The sequence below is a fragment of the Lepidochelys kempii genome, chromosome 6 (assembly GCF_965140285.1).
Source record: "Lepidochelys kempii isolate rLepKem1 chromosome 6, rLepKem1.hap1, whole genome shotgun sequence".
In the NCBI taxonomy this organism is placed as follows: domain Eukaryota; kingdom Metazoa; phylum Chordata; order Testudines; family Cheloniidae; genus Lepidochelys; species Lepidochelys kempii.
Genome location: NC_136385.1, coordinates 5,311,780 through 5,324,205, shown reverse-complemented (window position 1 = coordinate 5,324,205; position 12,426 = coordinate 5,311,780). Strand labels below are relative to the sequence as shown.

The 12,426-nt window shown below is 47.5% G+C and overlaps 1 protein-coding gene across 7 annotated transcripts in view; it reads left to right on the top strand.

Annotated features, from left to right (window-relative positions):
• The window catches only part of LOC140912354 (uncharacterized), a 70,335-nt gene that overhangs the window by 5,353 nt on the left and 52,556 nt on the right, over positions 1-12,426 (top strand). For all 7 annotated transcript variants that reach the window (XR_012159273.2, XM_073346610.2, XM_073346608.2 and 4 more), the window contains exon 2: positions 7,914-8,156. Coding sequence is in view for 6 of the 7 variants with exons in the window: in XM_073346610.2 (XP_073202711.1) it covers positions 7,914-8,156 (243 nt within the window). In the remaining variant the exon portion in view is untranslated. The remainder of the gene's footprint in view (positions 1-7,913; positions 8,157-12,426) is intronic.

Sequence of the window (12,426 nt, the reverse complement as noted above, 5' to 3'; positions counted from 1 at the left end):
GCCTGTAGACAGTAACAAAGCTGAACCCTATTCGGCTTCCCTGGGCTTCTTCCTACACTCCCAGTCAGGGGGTACCTGGGTTCCAGGGTCATCGTTCATTTCGCTGGGGTTCATCTCATAGATGGCAAGTGGCAGCTCCTCAGGTCCCCAGTGCCTGGCAGTTGCAATGGTCTCTCTAGGTCTCTGGCGCTGTGGCAGTCTCCGTCAGCTCCAAACTCCAGCAGTGGGGAAGAGACGTCCTGCTCTTCTGTTAGCTCTCCTCCAACTGAGCTAGAGGGCCTATCCTTTATAGTTCCAGTTCCTGTCCCGCCCTGCTGGAAGCAGTGTGGTGGCCACAGGTGTCCCAACTCTACCCACCAGGGGGTGGTCACGGGTCTCTCCCCATCTGTCAGGGTGGGAGAACATGCCACCTTGCTACACCCCACCCTCAAGTCCAGCCCCTACTCTCTTGGGCTGGTATGGTCCCCCTCCCCCATCTACCTTTGCATTCTCCTTAACTGCACTATGTTACACGGTAAATGCAAACAGTTGAAGGGCGAGGTACCACCTCATTAGCCTCGCATTAGTGTCTTTCATAGTCTGCAGCCACTTGAGGGGGGCATGATCCATGACCACAACAAAGGAGACCCCCAGGAGGTAATACCGAAAGGCCTCCCCAGCCCATTTAATTGCCAGGGCCTCCTTCTTGATGGTTGAATAGTTGCGTTCCCGGGGAAAGAGCTTCTGACTAATGTAAAAGGACGGGGTGTTCCCTTCCATTGCGGGTCTGAGAGAGGACAGCCTCGTGCCCCACTGCCAAGGCATCGGTCTGAACCACACATCTATGAGAGAAATCATGGCTATAACTCACTGGTTCATGGCAGAGATGGTCCTTTAGCATCTGGAATGCTTTGGCACACTCGGGAAGCAGCTGACACATTGTGCCTGGTTGTTAGGATTTCTGTTGGGGGGTGGGGAGAGAACAATCGAGGTGAAGTTGGGGATGAAGTGGTGGTAACAGCCCACCAGCCCCCAAAATTGCCTCACTTGTTTCTTTTGTGGTCATTGTTCTTGAATGGTCTGGACCTTTCCAACTAGAGGACGAACCTTCCCCCGTCCCAGGACGTATCCCAAATAGATGATCTCCTGGTAGGCAATTTGACATTTCTTGGGGTTAGCCATCTGTCTTGTGGATCAGAGGGTCTGTAGGGGTGCTGGTTTGGGTGCTCTTCCCAGTAACAGTTATAGATCATTACATCATCCAGGTAGGCTGAGGCATATTCAAGGTGTGACTAGAGTGGGCGATCCATCAACCACTGGAAGGCTGCAGGGGCCCCATGGAGTCCGAAAGGCATGCGGGTGAACTGGTAGAGCCTGGTGGGGGCAGCCAATAGGGTCTTTTCCTTCGAGATCAGGTCCAGTGGGATCTGTCTGTATCCCTTTGTCAGGTCCAGGGTGGTAATAGAGCGTGCTTCGCCCATATGGTCAAGTTGGTCTATCCGGGGCATTGGGTAGGTTTCAAATTTAGAAATGGCACTAATTCTCTGGAAATCAATGCAAACCTGGTAGGTCCCATCTGGTTTAGGGACCAGAACAATGGGGCTGTGCCACTAGCTTTGTGTCATTTCTGTGATCCCTAGCTCCAGCATTGCCTGCACCGCTTGTTCCATCACATCCTGCCGGTGGCGTGGGACGGGTGGTTTCACAAACTACCTCCCGAAGTGTGTGTGTGCAGGTGATGTGCTGGGCCTGCAGGATCTGCCCTGGTGTTGCCATGAATGTTCAGGAGAAGGCCTCCAGTAGACATCCTGCTTGCTTTTGCTGCTCAGGAGTGAGGGTTTCTCTGAGGAGGGGTTCCCCTTGTTTCATCGGAGTGGGGCCCTGGGGCCCTAACTCTGGGTCAGGGGGATATGGGGTTATTAGCAGACTTTCCTGCTCATGCCAGGCCTTCAAGAGGTTTACGTGATAGACCTGGCATTTCTACCGTTGCTCCGGAGTTTGAGGAGTTCAAACTGTCAGCCTGGTGACAAGGCCATGACGAAGTCATCCGCCAAGTGGGACCCGTTAATTATGGCAACGTTCTTCACGTTTATCTTTCTTAAAACATTCTCACTCTCATTCGCACAAACAAAGTATTACCTAGCTGCAGCATGGCATAAAAATCACTTTTAGTACCAGCTACTTCTAACACTAAAACTTTTTATCTCGTACAAGGTCTTTCATAGCATTCCATTCCTTTTAATTTACCTTTATCCTAACATCAGAAACTACAGCTAACCTTCGTGGCCAGTCTGAGGCCCACACATTAGCATTTTAATCAAAGGACTTACACTTAAACTAAATTAATCTTAAAACTTCATTCTATTACAATATTCATAATTCTTATACTAATCATTAGTATTATTCTTGAGTGGGTCATATCTTACATAATTATTTTAAAGCAATATACTGATAGGCAATTTGATCTTGTGGTTGTAGTTTAACAAACATTTTCTTTATCCAGCAACACATACGACACATTCCCACCAGCCAAATGCAACATAATATTAATACATCAGCAATGGATGAAACATAATAGACAAAATGCCCTTAGAAGTAGGGGACCAGCCTGTAAAGATATCGTACCAGTGATAGGCTGTTATTTTCTTTTTAGGTTTGGCAATTTTTAACATATCTCCATTTGCATGTAATATTTGAACAACGCGTTTCCCTGTGTCTTTTTGTCTTTGCTGTAAAAACCGAGTCACTTCTGTTTCTGCAAATAAGTGGCATGATTTTACTGATCAATCTAGGCCAAGGGTAACAGAAAAATTAATCAAAGCAGCAGTTACTGTGCTTTGTACCTTTTTATCTTTGGTAAATAGTAAGTATGGTTGCTAGTATATAGTCCGCTGGCATTGCATCTACATTCAGCCACTGGGGGTTGGCTAATGCTTCCATCTTCCCAAAACACATTTTCCCAGGATGCAACCTATACACATTGTCCATTTTATAACACACGCGTTACATTTTCAATTCATCCCAAACACATCTTCCTAATGATGTATTTATGCTACATGGTTCTGTAGTGACAAGCAAGAAAAAGCATACCCATTTTTGAGGGCTCCATTCTGTACACCCTCGAGTGTCTCATAATTTCTTCTTCTTCCCAACCCACTGACCTACAACCCGGGGTTACCAAAAAAATCCCATGGTTAATTTTGGAAGTGGGCTTACTTTCCATATTTCTGCCTCTACAGACTGTTGGTGAGCAATTTTAATAATTGCACCCAATAGCAAATTAGATTTTACCATACTAGAAACGTATTGCATCCATTCATATCTATAGATATTGAATGACAATCTTTTGCATTGTTTTAAAAGATGTGCTAGTACGCTAACATTTCCAGATACTACCCAAAACATTTCATGTTCAAGTGTTGCTAAGCTAAGAATTCGCATTTCGGTACACCCTATGGCCAAGGCAGTTTTATTTTCTAGTTCTACTTGTATTATGTCTCGCTTTGCTCAGCCACCTGAGGGCTGATGTGTTTTTATCCATGCTTTCAAAATAGGAAGGGAGTAGGGTATACCTTCATCTTCTATTTCTGACACGTTTAGCCATGTCCAATCCATACCAATTTTTATTTCTACCAACAGGGGGTTTAACAGTACCTTTACTAGATTAATTTGGGTGATAAACAGTTTAGGTTTCTTTATTTTAACTGGGGTGCCCTTTTTAAATGTGTAGTCCCTGGTCCAGGTTTTAGTACATGTGTCCAGGAACCATAAATTTAAATTACCATTGGACAGTAGCCCGCAATTGCCGTTAACCTTGTTCCTGATTTAATGAGCCTGTCCCACTCGTATGGTAATTGTGGGTAGCTGGTGATCCACCTAGTATCCCCCAAAAAAACTTTTATCTCAACCCCTATTTTCCAGTGATTTTGTATTCCTGTAATATTTAGAAGGTGGACCTTAAGTCCCACCTCACCTTTCCAGGTGTACACACTGCTACTTCCTAGTGGTTTTAGAACCTGACTGGTGTTTTTATTATACAATTTTATAAGTATTACCGGATCACTTGGGGACCCATGACTGGTTAATAGAGAGTGAATTATTCCTTGCATATTGGTTCATGAGGAGGGCTGCATCTTCTCTCATGAACACTAGAGCTATCTTGGCACTGAAAATCTTCAAAAGCAGACAGAGCCAGATCTTACACTGCAATCTTATTTTCTGTGGAGTAAAATTGTGGTGGTTAAGCAGTGCCTTGTGTTTTAATTTCAGGGAGTTCTTTTCTGTAAAGAGAGTTCAAATGTGATTTATTATTTATGCAAACAGTTTAATTTGTGCAACACGTACCCATTTTGGCGTTCCGTCCTTCTTAATGTGGTATATCAGTGGGCAGAGGCGATCCACTATGGAATATGGTCCTGTCCATTTTGATTTTAATTAGTGGCCCCTTTTTTCCAGCTTCAGGTTCATTACTTGATTTCCTGTCTCCCACAATGCTGATTCACATGTTTCTGTTCTTGGATTTTATTATTCCTTTGTTTAACAGCCTGATTGACTCTGTACCGTAATGTAGTTTTATTTTCCTGTAGCTGTTTAAGCCATTGGAAGTAGTCATGCTGAGTAGCATTAAGAGGCTCCCCTGGACCCTTGTCTAGGTGACTGGGGTCGATCATTAGGCGTGTAGGTTGCCCAAACAGAATTTGGAATGGGTGTATTTTTGTTCGTAGTCTATTGCTAATGCGTATGGCCCCAAGAATTACTGGCAGTTTATCAGGCCAATCTTTACCTGTGTGGTTTAGTACTTTGCACAGTACCTCTTTAATAGTTTGGTTCATACGTTCCACCTGGCCTGATGACTGGGGTCGGTAAGGTATGTGGAACTTTTGTTTAACTCCTAATGCCTATATCATGGTTGTAAAAACTGCCCCTACGAAGGTTTCCCCATTGTCTGAGTCTCTGACTTCCAGGGTTTCGTATCTGCAAACTACTTCATTTAAAAAAACAAACAAACAAAACTTTTTGGCTACCGTATATGGGCAGATCTTTTCCTCCTCTCTCAGCTGGGTAATTTGCATCAACACAGATGTTGCTTTTTGGATCCAAAGCAATCACTAGCTCAGGGACTGGATTCTGTTTTAAAAGCATTAATTTCCACCAGCAAGTCAGAACTAGAGTTCTGATTATTTTCCACTTTCAACTTCTGCTTCAGGACACCCAGCAATCTGAAAAAGAAAACATAACCTATTGTAAAAAGAAAAGGAGTACTTGTGGCACTACAGAGACTGCTCAAATAAATTGGTTAGTCTCTAAGGTACCACAAGTCCTCCTTTTCTTTTTGCGGATACAGACCAACACGGCTGCTACTCTATAACCTATTGTGGCTCTTTTTGGAGCCCTAATAGGATTTTAATTAAGTAATATGTTTTATTGACATTTCTCTTACCCCTTATACGGTGTATATGGTAAATTTCATGGGTGGGGGGGGAATGCACATTTCTTCCATAGTTAACTTCTATAACATTATATTAGCCATATTAATTTTAAAGTGTAACTGTTTAAAATTTTTATGTATCCTTATTCAAGTGACAGTGTGACTACTTAGAGCCATGTTAAGACTTAGTGTTTTTAACATTGCTTCCTTTGTACATTCCACCCATGCCCTTGCATCAGAGATGCACTGTCTTTTAACTTTTTATTCTTCTCCTGCAGTTCTTAGCTGCTATTTATTATTTAAAAAGGATCCAGAATCTCTCCCCATTCTTCGGGTTCTGGCTGCTTTGCCCACATCTTCTGGTCCTTATTTAAAAAGACTAAACTTTATAATATGTCCCCAAAGGATTAAGTGCAAAATACTAAAGGCAAACCACACTAGTTGCCTGTGTCCAGCAAAAGGGTCTGTCAGTGTAGCAACTTTGAATAAAATATTCAAATGGATTTTTAATGGCATTATTAAATAAAAAAAAACCCAATTCATCTTAAACCTACAAAACAGACTTTTACAAACCAGGAATGTTGGTTTAGGTCCTTAGAACCTTACATAATTACACAATATATTTACTTTTACATGACTGGGTTTTATTATTGAACCCAGAATTTTCTTCTTATAACACTACAACTGTTGTTCTTTCATATTTTTACAATTCCCACCTGTCTATTTTTTTTCCTAACTTCATACTATTAATTTCTGCAAAAGCTATTGTTATCTCTTTACTTTTTCTTTAAATCACTTACTTCTGCATCCAGTTTATTATATCTTAGCTTCATTATATTATTCTCTGCTGCCACAGCTTTTAAAGTTTTACTGGCAACATAGTTTTGTAATTTTATCTCAGGGGCCTGAAGTACCCCTTGTATCTGTACCTACTCCTCCTGCTGCTACAATGCCCCTCTGGGCATCCAGTTTATATTTCAGCTTTTAATCTGTTGCCTGCAAGCAGAATGATTGCTGCTTGCCTGGGCCTGATCCTGTTTTTCCTGCAGGATTGTTCTGACAACTGCCTGAGTGTTTCGCCTACTCCTCCTGCTTCTTGCTTTCTTTTTCTTAAACATTTTGCCAGTAATGCTTCAGAAACCAAGGCTTCTTTATGGTTCCTTTTTCCCTGCCTAGCAGGTGGGATAGAAAACACTAAGCTTCTCTCCCCATCTCAGGAATCTATAGCCGAAGGTATCTCCACCAATATAAATCACACCTGTGAATTACACATCCTAAATGGGTCAGGGGAGGGATCCTAAACCTTTCCTGTTAGCTAGAAGTTAATGGCTCTGACCTGTAGCCAGGCGGAACAGCAGTGAGTCTATCTGCCCAGGGCACTCAATCCGGGCAGGGTTCCTCTGGTAAGCTCTCCAACTGAGCTACAGGGCCTGTCTTTTATAGTTCCGGTTCTTGTTCTGCCCTTCTGCTTCCAGTGGAGCAGCTGTGTGTGTCCCAGTTCTGCCCACCAGAGGGCAGTCAGGGTCTCTCCCTGTTTGTCAGGGCGGGAAACCATGCTCCCTTGCTACCCTCTCTAGGATATCGGTGCTATTTCGGTTTCTCTTTCTCCACACCCACTTATCACTCCTTCATTCCCACTGCCCTTTATTCCCATCTGTCTCAATCTCCCCTCCCCTAACCTCAATCTTTCTCCTCCCCTTCCCCCCAACAGCCATTCCCTTGTAGTTCACCCCTCTGACCACCTACCTAATAGCTTTGCCCTGTTCACTTGGTTTCCCCACAAATTTTCTTCCCCTCTTCAATCAAACATCATGATACACAACCCCCAAAAGGGACAGTGCAGCTGGCATATCCCCCCGGCACAATGGAGAGGGGAATGTGATTTCTGAGGCACAATCTGTCCCAGCCCCTACTCAGGCCTCTGGCTAAACAGCGCCGGGGAACATAGGTGCAATCGCCAAAAAAATGTTGGGTGCGGACAGGAGAGTCATTTTTGGATGGAAAGATTGGGGCGGAGGATTCAACGTGGAACTAGTTCTACAGATGAACTCATTCCCCCTCCTCCTGAAAGTTTCCCCTTAAAAATATCTGTATGTCTGCATGTCCATGCCTGTATTTGTGTGCAGAGCTCTGTTTTCCCAGTGTCCCCCGTCTCTGTCCTATGCGCCTTGTCCCTCAGCTCTTTCTCTGCTGCCTCCCCCCAGGAGAAGGCAGCATCTGGGCTTCCTCCTTTACCTGCATTAACCCAAGGGTCAACATTAACGGGGTGTGTGGGGCCGGGAGAGGGAATCGTCTGGTTCAGGAGAGCATTAATTGACGATTAACAGCAGGAGGAGTAATATTTACTTTTTCCCCTCCAGCCACTGGGCCAGCAGAATTGGGGGGGAGGAGGCTGGGGAAATAAACTGGGGAGGATGTGACCATGCCAGTGGTTGCCCGTGTGGCACAAACATAATATATAATCATGACAATTATTAATTTGGTATTTTTTTAAATGACTTCTCAGGGGAACATTTTGCCAACCAGCAGAAAGGATTTTTTGCCTATGCCGCGAGTAGCGATGTCTTGCCTCAGCTGCCCATTCAGGCACCAGAGAACAAGCCACACCAAATGATCACAGTTGAGAGAACTGACCCAGAGAAGATGCGGAAGCTGTATGAGTTGATTCCAAACTGGGACTCATGGTTCAAGGGCATGTTCTACTGGGCACTGAAATTAACAAACAGAGCCCTCGTCGAAGAGCTGGAGGGTAAGTAAATGACATCTGGGAAATCAGCTCCCTGTGTGACCCAAGAGGGTTCACCCCAACCCCATCCCAATGGGGACACTAGCTTGTCTCGCTGGCTTTTATCCCTTGCCCATCACTGGTATCTGAGCTGGACAGTGGATATTTAAGCAGCTCCCACAATACTGGTGTAGCCCCTCCCCAAGCCTCCTCCCTCCTGTTCGCTAATTGGAGCGGTTTCTCCCTCCACCTCGCATGGGTTGGGTCCTGGGTTCTTTACTTTAGCACCTGGTGCCTCCACCCTAGGTGACTCCTCTCCATGCCTGAGACACAAGGGGTGCTGCTGTCCTTCGGGAAAATAACTCATACTTCTTTTCTATTCCCAAGGAATACAACCCCGTACATGAACAACACATTAATACAAACCCCAACAAATGCAATACCACACTCAAAAAAGAAAAATATAACACAGGGGACTGTATTGGGGAGAAGAAACAAAGGCATTAGAGGAGGAAGGATTAAAGTTAACTGAAATACTAAACATCAACACTATAACAAATTCCCCACCTCCCTGCCTTCCCATTGCACACAACCCTCAGCTCCCTCCCTAGCACCTTTCCAGGCAGACAGCATGCGCAAAATCAGTTCTGCGATGAGTGCTGTAAGTGAGGGCTGGGATGAATAAAAGAAAATGCATCCGATGAAGTGAACTGTATGCTTATGCTCAAATAAATTTGTTAGTCTCTAAGGTGCCACAAGTCCTCCTTTTCTTTTTGCGAATACAGACTAACACGGCTGCTACTCTGAAACCTAAAAGAAAAGGGTTTCCTTATAGTGTTTTCCCCCCTGAGCGGATCAGAGTCCTCTCCTGGCTCCCTGGGCTAGAGTCCTGGGGAGATTTCCACTGGCTCTAGGTAGCCAGTGCCAGGTTGGTTCTGTGCTAGTCCCTGCACGGCTGGCATGCCCAATCACATATTAAATCCCCAAATAATTCAAAGTCCCCTTTGTGTGTGGGAAGTGGGGAGTTGAGTAGAGACTCCAGATGCAGGCTGTGCTGCTCCTCCTCTCCCACCTCCAAACTCAAACAGCCCAAACATGAATCAAAAACAACTCCCTTTGTCTCTGAGTCAGGCTGTCCCTTCCCACTGAGGGATTGAACAGTCCTGGCTTCTCATTGGCCCAGCAGACTATTTACATGAATCACTTGATCTCTTGCTCCCCACTGGCTTTTGAAGGAGTTTTGTCTATTCTGTCCCTGCCCTGGACCCTAAGCAGGGTGAGAAATGGTGCCCAGAGGCTCTGGAGCCATTGTTGCTGTAATCCAGAGGGCAGGACCCCCTAGAGGCTCAGTTTGGTGTTCCAGGAGCTAGCAAACGCCAAAGTGGGTTACTCTGGATGGCGTACAGTGTAGGAGCATTTGCTTCATGCGGGAGATTCTTTCAATATGTGGTGCTGTCAGGTCCGTTCCAGACAGAGCCTTCTCCAGCCGTGCAATCCAGGGCTTGGCTTCACACGAAGGGCCAGGGCTCAGTTCTGCAGGCAGCTCCTCATTCACATCCCTTCGAATTATGCATGGGGTGATTAGGCCCCAGGGGGTTGCTTTGGCCTGTTGTTCAGGTTAGGGATATTTGTAACATTCACTTAGATTTCAAACCTCTCCCTGGTACTTGCTATCCATCTCCTCATGTGGGCTGGGTCCGGGGTTATTTTTCTTGGCTCTTAGATGCCTCCAATCAGGGTGACTCCTTGCTGTGCCGTATACACAGGGGTGCTGCCCATTGAGAAATCAGTGACCATGCTCCGAGCAGCAAGGACCATAAAGCTCAGTACACAAGGGACAACAAGGCAATTGAAACAAACCCAGCAAAGGAATGACACAGCAACAATACCAGTGGCACAGAGCGGGGACTGTACTGGAGACATGAACATAGGATCTGGGCAAGGAAGGGGCTAAGGGTAGCTAATAATTAATAAATAAGCCATTTCTTCACCTCCTAACCACAAACTCCTCTAACCTAACTCCCTCTCTGTACTATCCTGAGGCGGGGGGGGGGATACCTAGGGTTGCCAACTTTCTAATCGCACCAATCTGAACACCCTTGCCCTGCCTCTGCCCCTTCCCCAAGGTCCTGCCCCCTGCACACTACATTCCACCTTCCTCGGTGGCTCACTCTCCCCCACCCTCACTCACTTTCACTAGGCTGGGACAGGGGTTTGAGGTGCAGAAGGGGACTCCAGGCTGGGGCCGAGGGATTCAGAATGTGGGAGGGGGTTGCGGGTTGAAGCAGGGAGTTGGGATGTAGGAGGGGGTAAGGGCTCTGTGGTGGGGCTGGGGGTGAGGGATTTGGAGTGCAGGAGGGGGCTGTAGGCTGGGGGGATGGGGCCGAGGGATTTGGAGTTCAGGAGGGGGCTGTGAGTTGAGGCAGGGAGTTGGGGTGTGGGAGAAGGTGAGGGCTCTGGGTTAGGGTCAGGAATGAGGGCTTTGGGGTGCAGAAGGGGGGTCTAGGTTTGGGGGGCTCAGAGTTGGGGCAGGGGGTTGGGGTGCAGGAGGGGATACAGGGTGTGGGTGTGGGTTCTGGGGTGGGGCCAGGGATGAGGGCTTTGGAGTGAAGGAGGGGGTTTTGGGTTTGGGGGGGCTCAGGGCTGGGGCAGAGGGTTGGGGCGCAGGCTTACCTCTGGTGGGTCCCACTCAGCAGTGCAGCGGGGCTAAGGCAGGATAATCCCTGCCTATCCTGAAACCGCATTGCGCAGGTGCACCCCGGAAGCAGCCAGCAGGTCCGGCGCTAGTAGGTGGGGTGGGAAGGATGAGGCTCCGCTTGCTGCTCTTGCCTGCAGGCCCTGCCCCCCAGCTCCTATTGGCCGGTTCCCAGCCAATAGGAGTGTGGAGCCACTGCTTGGGGTGGGGGCAATGTGCACAGCCTCTTGCCCCCCACACTAGCGCCGGACCTGCTGGTCGTTTCCGGGGCGCAGTGCAGTGCAGTGCCAGGACAGGTAGGAACTAGCCTGCCTTAGTGTTGCAGCACCGCTGACGGGACTTCTAACTTCCTGGTCAGCGATGCCGACCAGAGCAGCCAGGATCCCTTTCTGACCAGGTGTTCCAGTCCCTAAGGATGCCATGTGTCCTGTGATGCAGCGTCGCAGTGCTATGGCACTGGCCAGCTTAAACAAATGGTCCCCTTACTTTTTCTTCACCGTGGGTTGAGGCAGGGTCCTCTCCTGACTCCAACCGGGCTTGCTGCTTCCCTGGGCTGAAATCCTCCTGGAGTCTGGATTGGCTGTTGGTAGCTGGTGCTGGGTGGGATATCCCTCTGGATGCTGGTCATTGCAGATCTGGAGCCGCCTGATCTCTGCAGCCCCAGTCTCAAGCAGCACAAGAACGCCCTTAAGGGGAAGGGGAAATTCAGCAGGGACTCCTGAGCCACACCATCTCTCTCCCAGGATGCAGACTCAAACTGACCTTTCTCTCCTTTGTGTAAAGTCAGGCTGCCCCTCCCTGGCTAGTTTGCTGGGGGCTGTGCTTTGTCATTGTTCCAGGGGTTGCTCCTGAAGACACCTCCCTAACTTGCCCCAGCAGGGATTTCTAGTTTCTTCTGTCCCCACCCCTGACTCCAGGCATGCTGGGAATGGGCTCAGAGGCCTCTGGTAGTCATTGTAGTCCTTTGGGTAGTGGTCCCTCCATGTGTAGGCTGGGGCTCCAGGAGCTGGGAAACTCATGGGAGGCTCCATACCAAAGGGACCGTCTCCATCCCAAAGAGCTCACAGTCTCAATACAGAGCACAACCAGGGCTGTGGGAAGGACCAGAACACACAGGCCGAGTGGTGGGTGACACACACATGTTAGTGCCACAGGCTTTCCTTTTGGGTTAGTTTTTGGGTAGGGGAGGAAAAGGGAGCTGGGGGGGGGGGAACAGAGTGAGGGTAGAAAGAGTAAGACTGAAGGGAAATGACTGGGAAGGAGGGGGTAGGAGCAAATTGCCAGTCAGCAAGGGGGAGAGCATGTCCACAGTAAAAACTGGAGGAGGGGGAGTCTGATGACATCACCACTGTATGAAGTTCTGTGTTGTTGAAACTGATGCTGTAGTTTCTCCTGCCATCAGGGGTAGCCCTGACTGAATCAATTTTCCCCTCTCTTACCCAAAGGTGCTGCTGACAATAGTCCTTTTCAAAGAACTCTCCCATGACACAGGTACTGGGAGCTGTCAGATCAAGGGCAAGAGTTAGTGCAGGCCCTGGAAGAGCAGTTACCACTAATAGCCTTAACTCTGCCCCTTCTCTCACACATCCATCCCCATTC